Source organism: Echinops telfairi, unplaced genomic scaffold, assembly GCF_000313985.2.
Source record: "Echinops telfairi isolate 266 unplaced genomic scaffold, ASM31398v2 ScPeMD7_70;HRSCAF=299, whole genome shotgun sequence".
NCBI lineage: Eukaryota > Metazoa > Chordata > Mammalia > Afrosoricida > Tenrecidae > Echinops > Echinops telfairi.
In genome coordinates this window covers 686854-708949 of record NW_022103968.1, presented here as the reverse complement: position 1 = coordinate 708949, position 22096 = coordinate 686854, and the positions used below count along the sequence as shown (strand labels likewise).

Genomic DNA, 22096 nt, shown 5'->3' with positions numbered 1-22096 from the left:
TAGTGTCTGTGGGACCCGCCTAGTTCAGCTCTCAAGAGAGGGTCCTGACCAACTGCCCCTGCCCAGACCACCACCACCCCCCACCACCCCCCGCAGGTCTGCTAGAGCTTTCTTACAGAAGCAAAGCCATTCACAGGCCGTGGCAGCCCCTCCAGAGGCTGTGAGCAGTGGTGGTGGCCCCGGCTGGCCCTCCTGGATCCCTTCTGCACGTTGAGCTTCCCCTGGGGTTAGGAGGCCCCGTAGGGTGGGGAGCCTGCTGGGGGCATACACAGGACTCCACTGTGCTGCCCCAGGCTCTGGCCCCGCTGTGGCACTTACCTCCACAGAGACAGTCTAAGAAGGTGAAGTTACCACTCACCTGTGCTGTCAGTAACTTTCAAAGTGTGCCTCTGTTGCCCCAAATTAACACACAGGGAAAATGATTCTGGTTATAAAGGAATTTTGGTTATAAATGGACTTTGGCAGGATGTGTGATACGTAAGCGGAATATGGAATTGGCTGAGATGGTTCATTTTTAAAAGGTGTAGCGAGGCCCTCCACGATGGGAGGCACGGTGCCCATGGGGCAGTGGGAATGCCAGTTCTCACAAAGGCCTACGCGGGTGGGGTAGGGGCAGACAGGTAAAATGTGCAGGGAAGCCCCCTTCCCAATGGGATTCCACCCGGCTCAAGCCACGGAGAGAGGAGCAAGGCCAGGGCTCGTCTGGATGGGAAGGAAGTGAAGTGAACGTGCTGGCCTCTGGTCCAGAGTGGCTCGTGCTTGTGGCTGATGGGCCTCCAAGAAGCTCCTGGACTCAGGCTGAGGGCAGACCTGACTCACAGCAGAGCGCCCCCGTGGTCGTGCGCAGCGGGCTCAGGCCTCAGGGCCACTTCCTGATGGCCAGGGTCACACCTCAGCCTTGTTCTGAGGGCATCCAGTGCCGGGCATGGGCCTCAGGAGTTCCTTCCTGTCCTGCCCAGCGTGGAGCTCACTCTGCACAGCAGGGAGAACTGGGCTACCTGTGTGAAAAACCACCAAGGCCAGGCCTTCCATGCGTCACCTCGCTTGGTAGGTCCCTGATGCCCACCAGGGCACATGCTGTGGGCTGGGCTGCAGTGGGGGCGGGCAAGGTCTGCGGCGTCTCCACCACCTGCTCCGAGGAGCCTCCGTGGAGGCAGGCGTACGAGTGACTGTGTGGTGGCATCTAGCATCCGCAGAGTGGGTCTGCTAAAGCACTATCCCTAGACTGCACAGCTGAAGACCCTGCTGGCCTCGCACCCAGGGGCCCTGGGCCGAGTGGTCACTGGGAAGGGAGATGGTCGAGAGGCCAGGCAACATCTGGCTAGGAAGGCCTGGTTGCCGTGAGGTTGTCACTGTGGAACATACAAGTGAGAATGACCTGCCATTCAGACTGAACGCATATCCCTGGCTGGGGCAGCCAGAGACCAGGGGACTGTGGGCACCTTGGGCAGCTCCCTGCCACGTCTGTTCTTGGATCCAGAAAGAGCCCTCCCCTGAGCAGGCAGGCCTTTCTGTGGCCCTTCTCCCCGTGGTTGTAGCAGGCTGTCAGGGTTGGACCCGCCCCTGGTGTGCCTCCCCCCAGGGTTCCACCTGTCCGTCCACTGATTGGACGTTTGTGTTGCTGCACACGGGAAATAAAGGCCTAGTGATCTACACCCCAGAACGTGGGGCAGAGTCCCTGGGGGCGATGCAGGACTGGCAAGGGCCCGGTTCCATTGGGTGAGGGCCCCCGTGCATCAGAGCTGACCTGTGGGCTGGGCGCGGCCCGGTTGCTGGAACACAGCAAGGACCCAGCGGTCATCAGTGGGGGAGTGGGGCGTGTGTTTGGTGTTGTCCCGTTCCCTCCCCCAGCTTGGCAGGGCAGGCGTGCCTACTAACCCATCTGCTTCTCCGCCAGGATCTGCGACCAGCGGTTCGAGAAAGTGGCGTACTTCGTCTTTGGTGATTTCAACTTCCGCCTGGATTCCAAGTCTGTGGTGGAGGTGGGTCGGCCCCTGGGCTCGTGGACGACGGTGGGAGGGGCATTGGCCTCTGGGGCAGTTTCCTCAGCGTGTTTTTACAGCAGAAACTCCTAGTAAGGGCACGGGCTTTCCCGCCTGGGGGACGCCATGGCGGGGGATGCCATGGTGGGGCTGGGAGCCAGCTGACATCGCCTCAGTTACACAGCCGCTCGCTAGCGCCCTGAGCCTGGAATCTGGTGTCGTGGGCTCTGTTGCCAACTGCAGGACACAGGAACGCTGCTGACTCAGGGTGGGGGTGGGGGAGGGCTTTCAAGGCTGGGGGCCACTGGGAGAGGGTCCTCGGTGGCGGTGGGGGATGGGGTGATAACAGGGAAGGAGCAACTTGGAGTGGGGGGCCTGGAGGAGGGGCTATGGCAGGGAGCGTGGCAGTCAGAATGAGTCCCCAGGAGATGACAGGAAAGCCACGGCTCAGGACCAGGGGCGTCCTCTGGGGGACTGGGCTATTCCAGAGATACTGTTATGGTAACACCCAGCCCTCGTTAGGCCTCGAGATGCTGGCTGTACACCTCAGGGTGCAGAGATGCACAGGGCTCAGGGGACCAGGACACCCTCCCTCCAGCCCTGTAAGGGACCTGGGGCACACAGGACACGCCCCGCTAGCAGGCCTAGCCCCAGCATCAGGGAGCCTGCTGATATACCAAAGGTAGGCACAGTGTCTGGCTCACACTAGGGCCACTCGAGGTGACAGTGGCTGTGAGAGAAATGAGAGCCCGGGGCCTTGACAGTGACCCTGTCCCATGTGTGTAGCTCATCGGGACTGCCCGAGTGTTTCCCTTGACCTTGGAAGCCGTTCCCAGGATGGAGGCCGCCAGGCCCCCATGTCTCTCTGGCTGACTGTGTTTCAGCCAACGGGTCTCCCGAAGGAGGGAGCACTCAGACCATCCCCTGGGGCCTGAGATGGCCACTGGCCAGCCCCACCAATAGAGGGGCCACTAAGACCATCCTTTGGGACCCGAGACAGCAACTGGTCAGCTTCATGGAAGGAGTGGGGACTTCAGACTGTCCATGGGGCCAGAGACGGCCACTGGTCAGCTGGCTCCTCTCTTCTTGGGCTGCTCATTAGGATTGGAACCTGGTGCAGCCACCTGTCAGCATTTAGCTGCCTTTACACCTGACGCTGCTCAGGGCTGCCCAGCCAGGCGTCCCTCCTGGAAGCTAGCCTCTCATTGTCCTTCTAGCCCTGTCCTACTAGATCTGGACATTAGTGCTGTTTCTGGTGCACCCTGGAGTGGCAGGTAGTCACCTGAGACCAGAGACCCAGCATGTCCTTGAGTGACCACATGGTGACATCTTTCCCACAAGTGACTTCCAACCATATCGCATGACTCTTCCCTTTGTGAATGCAGCACATCTCCAAGGAGGGTCGCAGAGGGGCCGTGCTGGCCCGGAGTTCGGGGGTCCTCCAGCAGAGAGGGCCGCACAGGCCCCGAGTTCGGGGGTCCTCCAGGCAGGGGGGGTGCCCCATTCAGGCCCCAAGCTGGTAGAAACTGGCGTTTGCTACTCTTCCCCTAGCTTCTCAGGTGCCCACTGAGGCAGCACTGCCTGCTGACCATGTAGGGTCTGCCCACTTCCCCGTTTCCAGCCCCTGCTGCCCTCTGGACCAGGCTCCTCCCACACCTGCTGTCAGCGCCAGGGACCTGTGACACCAGGGTTCAGCTGTGCCTGCCAGAAGCTTCTGCCGGGTCGAGCCAGGCTGTCTGTGCTCCCTGGATGCCGGCAACCAGAGAGCAACGAGCTGCTTAATTGCTAATAAAAATAATAGTAAACATTATGCAGGTGGCTACCCCTTCCCGAGGAAGAACAATACATTAGTGGTCTGCCACAGCATAAGCATTTTTATGTGAGTCTTAATCTCGAGTTTCATTGATCGTTTTGCTGGGAAGCTGCGTTCGTGTTGTTGGAGGAATCGGGGATCAATAGCGTTCCTGGGGCAAGAGTGGCGGGAGGGAGGGTGCCAGGTGATGTCTCTGTAACCTTCGAGGAAGACCCCGCCCACTTCAGCCCTCTCTCACAGCCACTAGTTTTCTGTGGTAGCTTCTGGGGCCATGTGGTGTGGGCCACGTGCACTCAGGGAGTCACCAGTGAGAAGCATTCTGTGGTCCTGGGGGGTGAGTACTCTGGTGTTGGCATGTGTGTACGTTGGAGCTGGCATGTGTTGGCGTGTATGTGTGCACATTGGTGCTAGTGGAGAGCAGTCTGAAAATTGCCCCTCTGGGCATTGGTCTGAGTGGCAGGCATTGGCAGGCGGTCGCCGTGTAGGGCCAGACCCAAAGGCAGCAGGTGCTTCTCACCCCACAGCCCAGGGTGCCCAGTGCTGCTGCCGACAGCATGGTGCCTCACGGGAGGAACCTCAGTTGGGACTGGGCACCGTTGGCATACTCAGCAGGGGAGGGAAGTCTGTCCTTGCCAATTGACCAGTTTTCCTGGGAGACAAGTGGCCCTCTTGGCCTCTGCCCAGCCTCCAGTGCCCCTGCGAGGGACAGGAAGCTGCCCAGTAGCATGGAGAGCAGGCTCTCAAAGGGCTTCCAACCCCACAACCATTCTGATGTTTGTGGGAACTGCAGGAAAGCTCCCAGAAAGCACCTCTGTGGGCGCAGACGTGGGGTGGAGTGCCACGGGCCGTGGGGTGATCAGTGCTGGACAGACGCAGGTGTGTGACCCTGACTGGTGCTTGGAAAGACAGGGAAGCGTGTGATCTTGTCAGGCTCAGGGTGCAGCACCCGGGCACAGACAGCCTGAGGGGCACACTGCATGGATTCGCCCCAGAGCAGGAGAGCTCCGCAGGACCTGGCCTCCCTGAAGATTTGGCGGCGGCGGCGGCATCTGTGCCCACAGGCTTCTGTCCTGGGCAGTTCCTCGCCTCACTTTCTGCTGTGCACAGTGGGGCAGCCTGCACCAACCCACTCCTCCCTGTCCTGGGTGCCGTGGGAGATTCATGGGAGGTTAATTAGCTCCACCACGCGCGATGCCCGTGAGCCGGCCCTGGAGGCCGCAGTAAATCAAGGAACTGCTCGTCTCCCAAGGGCCAGCTGCAGGGGGTGACTGGCCAGCTTGTGGGGGGCTCTGTGTGGGAGTCAACCGGGGGGACTGTCAACTTGCTGGGTGTGGAGAGCCCATGTGGGGCTTGTTTCCGTGCCCACATGTGGAGACGTCCGTGGGAGTGGGAGGGGTGTGCTGCCCAGCCTGTGTGTGGAGATTGCAGAGGGGGGCTGTGTTGCCCGGCCCGGGTGGGGCTGGGTGCTGGTCCAGCCACGCTGACCGCTGCCGCTCAGCACAGGCTGCTCGCCAAGCAGGACAGAGGTGCGGGTCTCGAGGGACTGCGCACACGAGCGCCGAGCGAGCCTCCAGGCGTGTCGAGAGGCTGTGCGGGTGTGGGTGCTGGCAGCTGGGCTGTCGCCACGGTGACAGCAACAGCAGTGCCGCTGGCATGCCTGCCTCTTGGCGCCACACCTGCGTGCGCCCTGCTGGCAGTGACGGAGATGGATGGGTTTTTGGGAGCAGCGGTGGTGCCTCCAGAGCCAGCTGCCCGTGGCTGACAGATACACGGTCTCGTGCCACCTGGGCCTGCGGGACACGGTCCGGAGAGCACCCTGATGGAGCAGCCCCTGCAGGGGCTGCAGCAGAGGGTCCTGCCCGAGCCCTGCCTGGCCTCAGGACCCTGCTGCCCCAAGGGAGCGGTCACCAGTTAGGGGCCCATTAAGTGGGGGCACAGGCCGCCCTGCTGGCCCTTGGCAGTGTGACTGGGCCCCAGCCAGCTTCACCCGCACAGAGGTCACCACCGGAAGACATGTCACCAGCCGGCCCCAGGGTCCCTGCTCTCCCCACTGGGGCCTGCCTCTGAGGGGCCCCACCACCTGTCCCATAAGGCAAGTCTCTCGCTCATGGTTTTCCACCCGCTGCAGTGACAGCCAGCTGTGTCCGAGCCCCTCAGCAACCCGAGTGCTGCCGGGGATTGGTGGGGCTGAGCCGCCTGGAGGGGGTGAGCAGGATGCTCCACTGTAGGGACCACAGGTGGCAGGGTTCAGCCTAGTGGTCTTCTGGGGTCTGCTGAGTGAGGCCGCTAGTCTCAAGGGCCTGGCACCAACGGAGAAAACCTCTGTGGCGGGGCCGCCGGTGCTGCGAGAGGAACTCGGGGCTGATTTCAGGGGGTGCTTCCTGGTAGAGTACAGAAAGCCCAGGCGCAGTCTGCTCCCTGCCCTCTCGGCCCCCACTCCCCCCGTGTTCCCTCCCTCGACCCCCATTCCCAGCGTGTGTCAGCCGGCTCTCCTGTTGGCAGAGGGCATGTTGCCTCCTGGGGCAGCACGCTGTCTACATGGCGTATCTGTGTCTCTCCCTGTGGGCAGGGGCCCTGTAAACCATGCTGCTGGAAGTAGAAGTTCCCATTGCCCCTGGGTCAGGAAGGGCAGAACTGGCCTCCTGGGGCCAGCCTTGCCAGGCCACTTGTGTCCCTCCTGGTGTCCACTAGGATAGAGAGTCACCGTGGCCGCACCCCTGCCGGTCCCTGCACTGCAGGCTCAGGCGGAGCCGGCCACTCAGCCCTTTGTGCCGCAGCCTTTGTCTCTGATTTCACGCTGTCAGAGGGCCACGTGCTTCCTGCCCCAAATCCTCACTGGGATAAAAGCTCTGAGCAGGGTCATGTTGAGAGGGATGGGCATGAAAAATTGCTAGAATGTACTGCAAGCCCACCCAGCGGCAGCGGCCTGCAGCACAGTTGGGGCCAGGCCCAGGGGCCGCAGGGCGCAGGCGGACCTGCTGTGGTAGGACAGGTGTGCGTGACCCTCACCCTCTGTGCATGCCAGCCTTTCCCGCACCCTTCGCCTCGCCGACGGCACAGGTGCTGTGTGGAGGGGCCGGCAGGCTGGCCCCTGCGGTTCATTCATTCACCCTCTGCCGGTCCCCTTGCCAGGCTCCGGGCTCTGCTGGTTCCTCACTGGTGGCTGCACACCAGGGGGCACGGCGGGTGACCGACAGAGCAAGGCCTTGGGAGTGGGGGAGGAAGCAGGAGCGGCTGGTTTGTGGAGACGTCGGGGTGCCGTCCTGTGAGCAGGGGTGCTCCCCGTTACTTTGTTTGAAACTTTCTGCCCCCACCCCGCCCCGTCCCAATGGGTGCTGAGGGAGGATGCTGTCAGCACAGCTCCCAGGCCTTGGCACACCTGGAGGACCTGCTCCCTGTTTTCTGGGCCAGACACGTGCCCGCGGTACCCCCTGCTGACCAGGGTCGGGATTAGACCAGCTGCTCTCTTCTGTTTCTCCGGGGGGAGGGGACCAGAGCAGCCCCTGGAAGGTCCCCACACAGCTTGCACCTCTTGCTGCAGAGAGACGCAGACGTGCCTGTCAGCAGGAGGCCGTCCCGTACTGGAGCAGGGAGAGGCCTCTCCTTGTGCATCTGCCAGCTTCCTCCGAGACCTTTGAACTGTAGCTCCTGGGTCAGGCCTTTCCACCCGCCCCGGGACCCCTCACCCTGCATCAAGGGGCGCACGCTTCATGGAGAACCCCTCCTAGTGGGGTCTGAGGGGCAGGTGGTGGACCTGTAAGTGAGGGGAGGGAGCCAGCAGGCCTTCTTCCTCACAGCGCAGCAGCTGAGGCCAGGGACCGGAGAGAGGGCCCAGAGCGAGTAGCCATCCATCCGAGAGCTGCTTCCTTGGCTTCTGGAGAGCCTCGACAGAGACTGCCGGCCGTGAGGTGGCCAGCCGCTGTCTGCTGCCTGCCCCAACGTAGTTCTCAGCCCTGTCCTCACTGCTTCTCGGTGAAGACAGAGCCCTGGTGATGGAGAGACGGTTTAGGGGAGGGGTGAGAGCAAGACACCTGTGTGGTTAAGTGACTGAGGGTTAAGTGCGAGAAAGTTGAGGGTACAGGGTGAGTGTGAGAGGAGAGTACAGCGTGAGTGTGAGAGGAGAGTATAGAGTAGGAGTTGAGTATAGAGTGAATGAGATGAGAGTGAATGAGCAAGAGTGTGAGTGAGTGTGAGGGGCTGACTGTCCATCTGAGGGATGCAATGACCGCGAGTGTGTGATTGAGAGAATTTGTGTGAGTGACCGAGAGAGTAAGAGGGAACTGTTAGTATCCAGACAAGTGCTTTGAGATGTTTCCTCATCGAAGCAGAGACCTGGAAGACTGGAGGCTTGCAGAGAGGACGTGAGGACTGACCCGCACTGGTGACAGACGGCAGTGTGGACAGTCCTGCTGTCTGTCGCCTTCAGGAAAGCTCATCAGTGAAACTGTCCCAGGAAGGACGCACAGGCCCAGGTCACAGGCTAGCGCCAGCAGGCTCCTAAAGGAGAGAGAGCCCACCTCAGATGTTCTGACACCCAGCTCCCTCATAGAGCCAGGGGCAAGGCTAGGGCAGGCTGGGGATGCAGGTCTGGGGGAGTAGGGCCAGGGCAGGCTGGGGCGCAGGGCCAGGCTGAGGGTGGAAACTCAACAGGGACGTGGTTTTAAGGGAATTCAAAGTGGAAAATCCAGTCTTCTGCATGTAGAGTCTTGGCAGCTGGTGAGGAAGGGACCAGGCTGGGACCTGAGCCCCAGCAGCCCGAACAGTGGGTGGTGGGCCACCACGCTGGCGCTGCACAGTGTGCGGTGCTCACGGCCAGCAGGGGTCAAGAGCCTCGGGAAACCCAAAGGCAGGGCCAGGTGTGGCCGCTCTTCACCAGAGCCATGGCGGGAGGGGCCCTCGGCCACCGAGAGGCACAGTGACACCTTTTCCTCGGTGGTGGAGCGGCGTGAGCTCAGACCACCTGAGCCTGGTGCCAGCCTCGGCCCTGCTGCCGTCGGGGAGGACAGTGCGGGGACATGGGGCGGCCCGTCCAGGCTTCAGCCTCTTTGTGAGTGTCAGGAGCAGGGGAAGGAGCCAGGTTGGGCCCAGAGTACAGGTGCTGCTTCTTGGGGTGGGGCCCAGACAGGGAGCACGTGGGGGTCTGCCCTGCTCTCTTGGGAATGGGCTAGCCCCACTACTCCGACTGCCCCTGAGTCAGAAATCACAGAGTCAATTCAGTTGGCTTTGAAAGCACGTCCTTTGAAGACTGCATGGACTAGGCCCTCTTGCTGGGCTGGGGTTCAGGGGTGAGGAGTACATGCGCCCCAGGCTGTTCACCCCCAGGTTCCCCAGCTCGCCTGAGTGCCCATGGCTGTCAGCCTGACTCCCTGGAAGGCCAGGTTAGAACCCTGCTGATAAGTCACTGCCAAGGGGCTCAGCCTCAGCAGAGGGCACAGGCCAGCCTTTGGCACCCCTGGCACGGACACAGTAATAGAATCGGTATCGGGGCTTCTTAGCAGCAGCATTTGAGGTATTTTTCCTCCTTTCAAAAGAGGAAAGTCCCACCCATGTGTGGGCAGTCCAGAAAGGCCAGCAGCGTTTTTGCATGAGTACTCCTGACTTGGGGCTAGAAGGCCCTGATCCCCAGTGAGCCTGTGGGGGAGGTCCTGGGGGAGGGGTGTGGGTGGCACGTGGGCCTCTGCCCTCTGCTCAGACCTTTATCCTGGCGGTGCCTGGAGTTAAGGTCTCTGCTGGCAGACCCTGAATATCCTGAGTGGAGCCCTGGAGGTGACAATGGTGTCTGGAGCCACAGGGGCCCCCATTCAGGGGAAGCCAGTTAAGCCACTTAAGCCCATTAGCATCTGGATGGGAGTCTGACCCAGGCCCCAGATTGGGGGGGGGGGGCTCATAGAGCTGGTGTTTGGGTATTTACTCTAATCCCACTGGCTCAGCATGAAGGCCACCGGCTGACTTTTGACAGGAGTGCAGAAGCCATGGTGGGGCCTGACCGATTAGCAGGCCATGCCCTGCATGTCAATGCCCCAGCCTGGGACACCTGGCTGACAGCTCTACTCGCCCCCACCCACCCAGCACCAGGAGACGGTAACCTTATGCCCAGGGACTGCATGGTGAGGTCTGAGGGTTCACGGCCAGGGGGTCCCCAGATTTGGGCCTGTGTGCCAGCCCTGCCCTGGCCCCATGGCGGCCCCTCTGCGGTCCAGAGATCCCCAGGCCACGGCTCCTGTCCACCTGGACTTGGAGCAGCACGTCTTCCTCCAAGACAGAATTCACGGGCTACTTGAATCCTCTATGCCGTGATGGTCGTTAGGATTCCTTTTCAGTCAAACCTGCCCTTGCCCCCCAGTATTATTGAGGTGCGATTCACCTGCGGTCATAAGTAAGTCTGCTGTCCTGCCCCCAGACAACCCTCCCCAGCCCCTGTGGTCAGCCCCTCCTCCTGCTCGGCTCTGTCACCCCAGCTGCATTCTGTCCCCAGGAAGTTGCCTTTTCTGGGCATTTCCTGCAGAGGGACTTAGCGAGTGGGCCCCCCACCCTCACTGCCTGACCCTCCCTGTCTGTTTCCGCAGACCCTCTGCACAAAAGCTACCGTGCAGACTGTCCGTGCCGCCGACACCAACGAAGTGGTGAAGCTGATATTTCGTGAATCGGACAATGACCGGAAGGTAGGCTATGCTGGGTGTGGGGCATAGGGCGCGCACGTGCTGACCTGCGTGTTCCAGGTGGGAGGCCGCACGCATGCTGGCCTGGGTGTGCTGGGGGGTGGGGGGCACAGAGTGCACATGTGCTGGCCTGAGTGTGCTGGGTGTGGGACACAGGGCAAATGTGTGCTGGCCTGCACATTCTGGGTGGGGGGACTGCACATGCTGGCCTGCACATGTGATGGGGGGGCGCACATGCTAGCCTGCATGTGCTGGAGGGGGGCGCACAGGTGCTGGCCTGCATGTGCTGGGGAGGTAGCGTGTGCTGGGGGGTGGGCCTGTGTGTGCTGGGCGTGGCAGGACGCATGAACCATGTGGACTTACTCAGGGGTATGTGTGTTTTAGCCCACTGGTACTGGGTGCACGTGTGCTGGCCCATGGCCCAGGCCTGGGTAGGTGGTCCTCTTGGTAACAGGCCTGAGTGCTTTGTCACTTGCCGTGGGGAGGGGCAGCCCAGGCTAGCTCTGTGAGGGGCTGGGCCCAACAGGGTGTGGGGGCCTCAGGAGCAGCGAGCCAAGCCAGGAGGGTCGCGGTGGGCCCTCCACAGAGCCCTCTGACCCGCAGGTGATGCTGCAGCTGGAGAAGAAGCTATTTGACTACTCCAACCAGGACATCTTCCAGGACAACAACGGCACCGCGGTGAGTGGGGCAAGCAGGCGCCCTCCAGGTGTGCACCCAGCACCCCACCCCGGGGTGCCCATGCTCCAGGAGCCCACGGAGCTGATTGGTCCTCATGTCATTGCTGTAGGGAGCTTGGCCACATGGGTGGTGTGCCCAGCAGAGCTGTCGACACTGGGAGCCACTGTGGTCACCCACACACGGGCCACGCCGACCCCGACTCAGACCCCCGCCCTCAGGACAGATATGCCTGTGAGGCTCACCCCCAAAATCCATTGCCTCCTTCATCACCGCGGTCTTGTACCCGCCTGACAGGAATTTAATTCGAGCTGGCTCCTGGAAATAATTATTGTATTTTAAGAGCAGTAATCATTGGTTGGGACATGATTGAATGTGTCCGTGCCCATTGGCTTTTTCTATGATGTATGGCTTTGTCGAGTCGATAGCCCCATCGAAATGGTATAATTAATTATAAGTGTGGCTGTCAGGGCGCAGGATGGAGTGCCCTGGTGAGGATTTGGAGAGATTAAATTTCCGAGGCTGTCCCAGGGCAGGGCTGGCGAGGCACCGCTCGGCCTGTTGGATGGAGATGTTGGCTGTGTGTTTAGCAGCGGCTCAGCCCGGCGCGCATTGATCGGCGGGACACAGGAGCTGCAATGCTCTGTCATTGTCCCCGGCTGGCCGTGTCTCTTACCTTGCGTCCAAGAAAGGGGTCTGTGGTACCTGCAGGATCGCTGATCATGTTTGCGGAACTTAATTTTCCTTCAGAACCTCATCCCTCAGTTTCTCACCAGCAGGCCCTCTCACAGGGCAGGTCAGGGCGGTCAGCCCCTGCAGTGTGGGCTCAGAGTGGCCCTTCAAGTGGACCTGGGCTGGGGACAACCTGCCACGTGGTGGATGCTCCAGTCCCCAGCTGCCCACTCTGCTCTTCCTCCTGGGGGCCTCCTGCTCCCCGTGCCCCCACTGTTGTTTCCCCTCCACTGGCCAGTTCCTGAGAAAGTCCTAGCACGGTTACCCCCTCGCCTGTGCCACGCTAACACTGCCCAGCAGCTCTGTGCTTTAGCTATTCCGGAAGCTGGGAGACAGTCAGTCTCAGACCATCAGCCCCCACAAAGAGGGTCGCACGCACACATGTGCACACTCACAGGCACCTCCCTGTCAGATAGGCATGTGCACACATGTTTAAGCACGCAGGCACACACTCTCATGTGGTACGAACACACCCATGCATACATGTGGGCAGCACGGGCACAAAGGCATAATCTCATATGCCCCCCTGTGTACAAATTTGCATACTCACGTGTCTACATGCACACTCAACCTCGGGCACGTCTTCACTCCTGTAAGCATGCACATGTGTGGACACACATGCACCCAAGCAATGTTGGTGCTGCCTGCCTTGCAGGCCCTGGGAGCCATCCTCACTGCTGCAGTTGCTGGAGGCACCTGTGCACCTGGGAGGGTCCCTGCTGGCCTAGAGCGATGCTCGGCGAGGCTTCCTCTCCCAGCACGGGGCCCATGCTCTGGGCGCCAGCGCCTCAGGGCCTGTACTCCTACGTTTTGGGTGAGGCTTCGGCAGAATGGGGGGCAGGTTATGGGAGGTAGACACCACAGAAACCTTCCTCCACGAGGCCATCACTGCTCCACTCTGTGCACTGCTGCTGCCCGGCCACGCAGGGTACATAGTCAGGGACCGCTGCTGAGGCCCCCGGGCTGCCCTCATAACTAGTTGGCGTGGCGTCTGGCCCAGTGGGCAAGAGGCCCCCGGGGCTGGGTCTCAGTAATTAACACAGCCACCCACCTGCTGAGTGCATGCTTGGGGATGATTTATGAGGTGGCAGAGAGGAGGAGATGGGCCAGTGTGGGGTGCCCGCTCAGAGGCCACCTCCTGGGCCAGCTGCAGGGTGGACATAGAGATGCTCCCAGGCCTGTGGTTGGCACTCTGTGAGCTCCTTCACTCCAGTCGGGTGCTCTGTGTGCCGCCATCCCACCCGTCCTGCAGGCTCTCAGAGTCCATGTGGCCCCCTGGAGATGCCAGAGAGGTGCCGGCTCAGGCAGTACCTGCTGAGAACCCGGCCTGTGTCGTAAACCCACCCCTGGGTGCAGCGCAGCCAAGGCCCTCCTGGCCGGCCCCTGACAGAATGCCTGTGAGCAGCCAAACTCATGGATGCCGAACCCAGAAACCTTTCTGGAGACGTGGGGGGTGGGGGGGAATGGGGGGGCTGGAGGTAAGTGCTGCGGCACCGACCCTGGGCCTCGGGACCCTCGTTGGAGATACAGTGATGTCTCTTCATTGTCTTTCACTCTTTAGCTCCTGGAGTTCGACAAAGAGCTGTCCGTCTTCAAAGACAGACTGTACGAACTGGACATCTCGTTCCCCCCCAGGTGAGGACCGTGCTGCCTGCCCTGGGGGACAGGTCACCACCTCTCTCCTCCCTGCCTGTCTGTGAGTTGGACCACATGAGCAGCTGTGTGCAGACAGTGCAGCCGCCCCATGCACGCACACGTGCCCCCGCCCCCCAGCCAGGCTGCCCTCCACCTGCCCTCCCCCCACAGACCGTCCCTCCCAGGGCTCAGAACAGGCCGCTGTGCTGGGATGCGTCCTTCTCCGAGGAGAGACAGACAGCAGAGGCCATGGCATCTGGAGCCAGGGCTGCAGCATGGACATCTCCGCCCCCTCAGGGCTGGTGTGGGCGCAGGCACAGGCCAGGAACCCCGAGGCCTTCATTACAGATGGGCTCATGAGGGAAACTGTCAGGGGCTCCTGACCAGGCTCCTGACCCTGGGGACTCAGCAGGTGCTGCTTGCGGGGAGCCGGTGCCTCTGACGTGGCTTCTCTGCGCAGCTGCAGGTAGCATCATGAGGGGCAGGCCGCCTCGGCGACAGGCGCTGGGTGCTGCAGCATAGGGAGCAGAGAGCAGACTGGTGGTTGCCAGAGGCCTAGGACTACCCGTGGGGCTTCGGTGCTGTGGGTGGGCGCACACCCAGCAGCTCGCTCAGTGTACAGAGACGGCCGCCCTCACGTTCCTCGGGGGACCAGCTGTCCTCAGTGGCTGGAGAGCGAATCCCATCGGGTCTGGCGTAAACTTGGGGAGCATCGGTGCGCACCCGGAACACCCACTGCTATAGATGGCGGTCTTGCCCTGCACCACCCACCACCTGCCAGGTCTACTCCCCTTCCAGCTGGCCAGGTCATCAGCAAAGCCGACTGCAGCAGCTGCCCGGCTAGATGCAGTGTCTAACGTGAGGCCTAACTCTGAAAGTGCTGGTCGCTGTGGGATCAAAGCAGAGTCCAAGTACCTGTGCAGTCAACGGTGGCTCTCACGGGTGGTAGCACCATCATTACCAGCCCTCTTTACCTCGGATGTCTCTCCACACCCTCCCCTCAGATTTTTTATGTCAGTGCACCTCAGACACACCGTCCCACCCTCCCCTCAGACGTCACGCCCCACCACCTCCAAGCCTTATCTCACCCTCCCGCGGAAGCCAGGCCTCAGCCTCCCATCAACAGCCCCCTTCCATCTCCCGCACACGTCCCTTCTCGCCCTCACCTCGGACCTCCTGTCCCAGCCTCCCCTCAGGTGTCCCCGCACCAGGAGACCGCCATCTCGTCAGAAACTCTGAAGTACTGAGACGTCAAGCTTACAAGGGGAGGAGCTTTCAGAATTCTGATTTTTTTCCTTGAAAACTTAGATCTGGTCATTAAGTGCACAAACCGTCTCTACGGAAGGGGCCAGCTCGTCCCACCGTGACCACAGCGCGCCTGCCCCTCCTCCTCTCAAGGAGAGGCGGTGCTCCATGAGCCCTGCAGACGGTGTCTTCGTGGGTCCTATAAGCACATTGCAGCTAGCAGGCTGCCTTAGGGCCCCTACACGTCCACACTCAGAGAACTGCAGTAGCCAGCTTACTGGGTCCACTGACAGGACCCTGATCCTGAGGGGGAGGGGGGAGGAAGAGCCTCCTGTGGCATCGCCTGGCGCACAGCCATCCCCGCATAGCGTCAGCAGTGGCACTGAGGCAGGGCCACACTCCGGGAGCACCATGAAGCTGCTCTCCCTCCCTTCCCAAGAGCTCAGGCTTGAGGGGGCTGGGCACTGTGAACACGTCCTCTCTGCCCGTCAGAGTCCAAGGCACGTGCTCGCCCAGAGACACTCTACTGAGGGGAACCAGCCTTCCTGAAATCAACTTTCGTGGCAGAAAGAGAAGGCTTACTGAGCCAGTCACAACAGAAGACCAGCCTTCGGCTTCTGAATAAGAAAAAGCTACAGGAAGCTTCCAGACGTTGGTGGGAAAATGGAGCCATTGCCTTTTTCCATGAGCTTTCTGAAGTCTCTTATCTATAGCATTGGGAGAAGGCTAGGCTGTCTTTTCTCACCTAAGTATTCACCGGCTCAGGGGCCCCGGTGAGCAGCAGAGTCGCTCTGAATCAGCCACGGCTGAGGGCTCGAAGCGGTTTCTTTCTGTGACGCGGGGTTGTGCTGCTTTACATAAGCCTGGCCGAAGGAAGGGGTCTTCAGTGGTTCCTCTTGTGTTACGACCAAGGGTCAGAAGGCCTTTCAAACATTTGGGGGCTGTAACTTGAAGCTTCAGCAGAATTTGCATCTGTGACGATTATCCGGATATAATTGTACAATTAACACCAGAAAAAACATGCACCTGGTTCCTGGCCAAATCCAGATGCTCAGGAAAATGGGTCACCAGCCTATAGGCTGTCACTCAGCCTGGGAAGAGCATGCAGGGACAACACCAGGGGCCCAGGGGGCAGTGATGCCCTCAGACGGGGTCTGCAGGGGGGGGGGGGAGGGCGCCAAGTGCTGTGAGCTGCTGAGTGCTCCGCCAAGCCCTGCTGTCAGTGCCCGGCTGCAGCCTGTACTTCTGCATGCTCTGTGTGACTTCCTCAGCTTTGCAGGAATTTAAACACTTGTTCTTGAAACCAGGCCTTGGAGGTTGGCATTTGTCACATTAGATGGTCCCTGCCAGTTTTTATGACAGGCCGGTTGTCCTTGCTGACATTCCTGGGGCTGCTGGCTTCCAGCCGGTGGGCAACAGTTAGAGTAACTGGGATCAACTCCTCTTTAGCAAGGGACCCTGCCTGCAGAGCCCTGGTGGATACGTGACTGCCCTTAGCCAGTTTGTCTGCAGGGCCCGTGGAATACTGGCCAGCAGACAAGCCCCTGCCCAGGTCATGCCCCTGGGCTGTCAACGCTTGGACACCTGGCCAGAAACCACGGCTGAGGGCAGGGTAGAGTGTGTGCAAGCCAGCACAGGTGGGTAATTGTTAGCTTTATCTCCTGGCCCTTCGGGGGCACGGCTGCGCCCGAACTGGCTTCCCGGGCCCGCCCCGGACTGGCTTTGCTTTCAGATAAGTCTCCACATTAATCACTCTGTGTGGCAGGTGCCCGGCCCACCTTCTTGTCGCTTTCAGGGGTGGCTGGCAGCGCCGCCTTCTGCCTGTGTGCGCCATGGGCAGGGCACCAGCATCTCTGTCTGCTCTCTGCTCCTGGCAGGGGACACTGCTCTCAGCAGCCACAGGGCTCCGTAGATGCTGGCCCCTTCATGGCATGGCTCCTTGCCCGTCCATGTACACATGCGTGCAGACACCTGTCTTCCTGAGGCTGCGCAGTGGTGAGGGGTCCCACACTGGCTTCAGGGCATAGCGCCTCTGCTGACGTGCCACCAACCAGCCTCCGTCTCAATCCACCAGCAGATGTCTGCCCGCAACCTCAGTGGCTCCGAGGCTGCACACAGTCAGCCACACGGTGCAGCCCTTGCCATGCCAGCCATCCCTGTTCCCACTGTGGCCTGTGTGTGGCCCTCCCCCGCAGCTTCCCCAGGGACTCACAGCATGCCAGGGCCAGCCATGTTGGCACACCCTGGTCCCTTAACTGGAACCACCGTGCCCCCATGGGACTCCCCAGACCACACAGTACCCTGGTACCCATTCAGGGCCTGCCCTGCAGGGGCCCCACTGGGTTGGGGTCCAGTTTGTCTCCAACCCTAATCCCAGCTGCCTCCAGCCCCCTGTGCTCTATCTCTTGTTTTCCCACAAATGGGGTCCCTCCCTCAGTGTCTGCCCAGGTGCCAGGGAGGCACACTCACCATCAAGAGCTTCCCCTCCCCTCCCCCCGCCCACTGTCAGCCTTGGAAGGTGCTGCTGCACTGAGGTGGGGTGGACACAGCCTGGGCACAGGGCATGCCCGACGTGCATCCTGTCTCCCCTCCCCCAATGGCTAAGCAGGAGTTGGGCGCAGTGGCTGCCTGCGTACTCGCCGTGCCCGTCCCCACTGTCCTGGAATGCAGGCAGCTGTGGACGTACAATAGGAACACTGTCCCTTTAAGGAGCACTTTATCTGAACAGTGCTGGAGCCCAGGCCCCTTAGAAACCTGTCAGCCGGATGCTGGGGTGTGTCTGTGTTGAGCCCGGCATCCTGTGTCTCCCAGCTACCCCTACAGCGAGGACTCCAGCCAGGGCAGGCAGTACATGAACACCCGCTGTCCTGCCTGGTGTGACCGCATCCTCATGTCCCCAGCTGCCAAGGAGCTGCTTCTGAGGGTAAGTGAGGGGAAGGGCCGAGCCGCCCCCAGGGCTGAGCCCTCAGGCCAGAGGAAGGGCTGGCCACCCAGGAGTCACACCCCAGCTTGACCTGTGACGCTCTGCCTGCAGAGTGGCCCTGGCAGGTGGAGGGTCAGGGGTGGAGGAGATCACGAGTGGGCTTGAGATGCACACCCCCAGGGGTCTGGGAAACTGCCCAGGGAGCGAGGGTCTAGGCGAGTGGGCAAGGCCAGTTCCCGCAGGCCAGCCGGCACCCTGGGAGCTCAGCTGCCACCCAGTGTGAGCCCATCAGCTTCTAGTGCCCGCAGAGACGGGCCCTCTGGGGGCAGATTGTGGGGACACTGCTGTAGGCAGCCTTGAGCCTCATCCATCACGCCACGCTCGGTCACCCGCCGTCATGCCCCATGTGCTGCCCGCACCAGAGGGGGCCCGCGGGGCGGAGCCAGCGGCAGGCGTGTAAGCAGTGCTCAGCGAGGTGCGGGCTGCCACCGCCCGTCATTTGTTTCTCGGTCTCAGTGCCGCACAGCTGCAGACGGCAATTTTACGCTGCCTTTGTAAATTACCGTGCGGCGTGTGATGAATCTGCCGCACACAGCAGCCCTGCTAGCTCCATGGGGCCCTTAACGTCCCACCGGGTGGCAGTTGTCACACGGGCCGGCTGGCTGACCCAGAGGAGACTGGTTGCAGCAGCGCCCCATGCCTCTCTGAAAATGTAGGGGCTAACAGACATGCAGACACTGCGGAGCAGCCGTGAGCATGTGCTGTCCCGGATGCAGGAGGCTCCATTCAGTGTTCCCAGGGACTGCAGAGAGGACTGTCCCAGAGCCCTGCCCTGCCGCCCCTCATGCCCCAGAAACCCCAAGAACCTCAGACCAGGGCCCTCCAAGCACCCACCCTTTGTTTCCTTTTCCCAGTCGGAGAGCGAGGAGAAGGTGGTCACCTACGACCATATCGGGCCCAGCATCTGCATGGGGGACCACAAGGTGACGTCAGCAACCAGCCAGCCGCATGGTGTGGGGGACAGTAGGAGGTGGAAGGGTGGACTTTAGGGGCCCCAGGGTGGGCAGCTGCTCCCGTCTCCGTCTGGGTAGGCAGAGCGGCCCCACGCTGGGCTTTGCTTTGAATGAGACTCAAGGTGAGTGGACCTTCCCCTCAGAACACAGGCCGGGACTGCCATGAAAGGTGTGTATTGGCTGCAAACAGTCGGGGCCCACTCTCAAGTTTGCTCCTAAGACCTCCTGCTGGCCTTTGAGGGGCCGCTGGTGGTCCACGCTATGGAAGCAACTTTGTGGTGTGACCATGTGCCGGCCAGCCCTCGCCCAGCCCCAGGGCTGCGTGAGTTCTGTATAGAAACAGGCGACACTCCCAGTCCTTCCTTCCAAGGTGCCACTCCCTAGTCTCAGTCCCTGTCCCATGTCACAGGGTGTCACTATGGGAAGGTAAGGGTTCCCGAGCGCATGTGGCTGCGAGTGGGTGGGGGTGACGGTCCTGGGCTGGCGAAGGCAGGGGGCTGAGGGTCCCCATCTGCATGCGGCGGGTGTGTGGGTGAGGATCTGAGCAGGTGGGTGCATGGGAGAGCGCCCATGCTCACGTTCTCTCCCTCCGGCTGCAGCCCGTGTTCCTGGCCTTCCGGATTGCGCCCGGGGCAGGTAAACCTCATGCGCCCGTGCACAAGTGTTGTGTCGTGCAGTGACGTGTGGTAAATATGCCTCCTTCCCTCTGGCCTCCTTTCTGAGCTTGGCCCCCTGTGTCTACCACCTCACACACGCCCTGATTCCACGCAGGGAGGCGATGCCAGCGCAGCACCGAGAAGCCCCTGCCAGAGACCACCCTGTAGTGAGCAGGAGACAGACGGAGCAGCACCCTGAACACGGCTCTTAAGCTGCGCCATTGACCTGCCGAGTGTGCCTGCTAGACGCCGGCCCCACACTTCGCTTCAGCTCCGGGACGATCCGGGAAAGCCTCACATACCTCACTGTCTTGTCTGTTCATGTGACATTAAGTAGAAACCTTGGGTTTTTTAAATAACTCACAGTCCTGTTGCCAAAACTCTAATAGACAGCGAGGCGCGCCTGCGTCTTAGTTCACTGCGGGCTCTCACTCTGTGATCACTGTCCTCGGGGAGCCCGGGGCCGGGCGGCCGTGCCACTCACTCTACTGCCGGGGGACATGGTCTCTGACTCACACGCAGCTGCTTTCATTTTATATGTCAATGTGTCTATAAATATGTACTTTTTAAAATAATTTATAAATCTTACCAAAACCTATGCTAAGTTCTCTGCAGCCTGAGTGCTTGCCAACGTCCACCAGCAGGTTGAGCCCGGGCCGGGGAGTGGGGGACGGTCTGCAGCACACACACCTGCAAAGCCTGCCCTCTGACCCCCTAGCCCTCGTCCACAGCGGCAGCCCAGAAGCCCCCACCCCCAGCCCTCTGTGAAATTAGGAACGAACATGGCTTCAACGGCTGGGCTTGGGTGTCCTTTTAAGAACTTTGTAAACTATTGTCTCGTGTTACTGTTTCCCTGGTGCCAAGAACCCCCATGAAATGTAAGGCCCGGCTGCAGTAGCCGAGCCCCATGCACTCACAGTAGAGCCGCTTTTAGCATGGGCTGTACATAGACCCGTCCCTGAGACGCCTGCCCCAGTGCGACCCATTGCCAGCGTCGGAGGTCGGCGCGTGTCAGCGAAACACAGTGTGGGCTTTATTGGCTTCATTGAAAACACTACAGAGTCCCCAGCTCCAGGTGGTATTAGGCCCTGACACCGAGTGGGCGGGCGTCCGCTTGCCGAGCGTGTTCTAGATGAGTCGGTCTGGCTGGGCAAAGGCTGTGGTCACTGCTCGCTGTGTGCGGGGGGCCTCCACCGCCCACCTGTGCGTGGGCTCGGCGTGGGGTCCATGCCGGCCTGTGGCACATATGGTCCAGCCCCTAAGCAATAAAACGATCCTGGTGAACATACTGCGTGCTGCTTCTCTTGACCAACCCACCGCCCACCGCCTGCCCTTGCGGGTCCAGGGACCTGGGCCCTGCTCTTTGAAATGGTCATGGGTGGGTGGGTTACTTAAGCAGAGTTAAAAAGAGAAGAAAATCAATCAATCCTCCCGGGGGTTTGGGGGTGGGGTGGTCTCTCCAGTGATTACACTCCGAGTTTACCGGGCACTTTTCTTGGGATTCCCTAATACACCGCTTCTGCGGAACTCAAACAACATCCCAGTGTCTGAGCCTGAGCCCAGAACTGTTTGCTCCAAAATGACCAGCTGCTGGGGGTGAGGGGTGGCGGGGGCAGAGAAGCCCATTGCCTGAACCAGCCAAGCTTCTCAGGGCAGAAAGCGAACCCCAACCAAAGGGCAATTAAACACCACCACCACCACCACCACCCAGCATTTTCAAAGAGCCTCTCAGACTCGGGCCCCACTGAGGCACCCCATGGGCATGCAAATGAAGATGTGGCCCCACCCTAGTCCCAGAACTGGGGGGTCCTTTGTTTTGGAGAATGGAGCTGAGGAGTCTTTGTCAGCCCAGATCTTAATAGATGGAGTTGTGATGAGTTTAGTTCATCTGGTCTATGCCGCAGTGGGGCACCCTGACCAGCTCACTAGGCCAAGCATTAACCAGAGTGGTTACCCAAGGACCCTGCCCGACCACCCATCGTCAGCTAGTTCCACCCACTAGCCCCAGACCCACCCGGAGGGAAATCGCACACTGAAGCCAGCCCAGTGAAGGTCCTTAAAATCCCTCTGGCTGCAGTTAAGTCCTAATTCCGCCATTGAGAAAATGAAAGCGGGAGGGGAGGGGATGGGATCCCATTGTCTCCAAGCCTGATGACCCCTGTGAGTCCAGTGCTCCCTCCCTGACCATGGCAGCCCCAGACCTGACAGCCTGCCAGGGTCCAGGGGTGTTCTTTCCCCCAACCCAAACCCACCCCGGTCAGCCACTTCTTTGGGGGAGGTCAACGGTCCCACGGGATTTGCTGCAGAGCCCCGGCGAGTTTGAACCGTGGTCTCGTCTCACGGAGCCCCAGAGCTGCGTTCAGCCCCCTCGGGAGCCCCAAGTCATAACGGGCCCCCAGCGGGCGGCTGGGCAGCAGCAGCGGGGAGGCCTGACTTGCACCAGGACGCTCCTACCTGGAGGGCGCGCAGGACCAGCCCAGGCCGGCGCAGGCCCCTCGCCCGGCTCTGCTCCTCCCGCGGCCACGCCGACGGCTTCTCGAAACTGGGCAATGGCCCGGCTCCATCCCGCAGCGGCTGCTTCACTCCTGGGAGCGGCGGGCGTTCGAGGCTTCGCGGGACGCGAGGCCGGCCCTTCCGGCACAAGCCGCCCGGGTTGCATCCCCGCGCCGGGCCTCGCGGGTGGGCGCGGCTCTGACCCGCGTTCCCGCGCGAGACCTCCACCTGGGGCTCCAGGGGCTGCTGCGGCTCGGTGGCCGCCCACGC

The 22096-nt window shown here is 61.1% G+C and overlaps 1 protein-coding gene across 1 annotated transcript in view; it reads left to right on the top strand.

The window, feature by feature from the left end:
• Positions 1-19540, top strand: part of INPP5A (inositol polyphosphate-5-phosphatase A) — a 128175-nt gene extending 108635 nt beyond the window's left edge. The window contains exons 9-16 of the mRNA XM_004701223.2: positions 1898-1982; positions 10362-10457; positions 11058-11132; positions 13423-13496; positions 17553-17664; positions 18579-18647; positions 19277-19363; positions 19449-19540. Of these exons, the coding sequence (XP_004701280.1) occupies positions 1898-1982; positions 10362-10457; positions 11058-11132; positions 13423-13496; positions 17553-17664; positions 18579-18647; positions 19277-19357 (592 nt within the window). The 3' untranslated portion in view covers positions 19358-19363; positions 19449-19540. The remainder of the gene's footprint in view (positions 1-1897; positions 1983-10361; positions 10458-11057; positions 11133-13422; positions 13497-17552; positions 17665-18578; positions 18648-19276; positions 19364-19448) is intronic.
• Positions 19541-22096: the final 2556 nt, after the last annotated feature.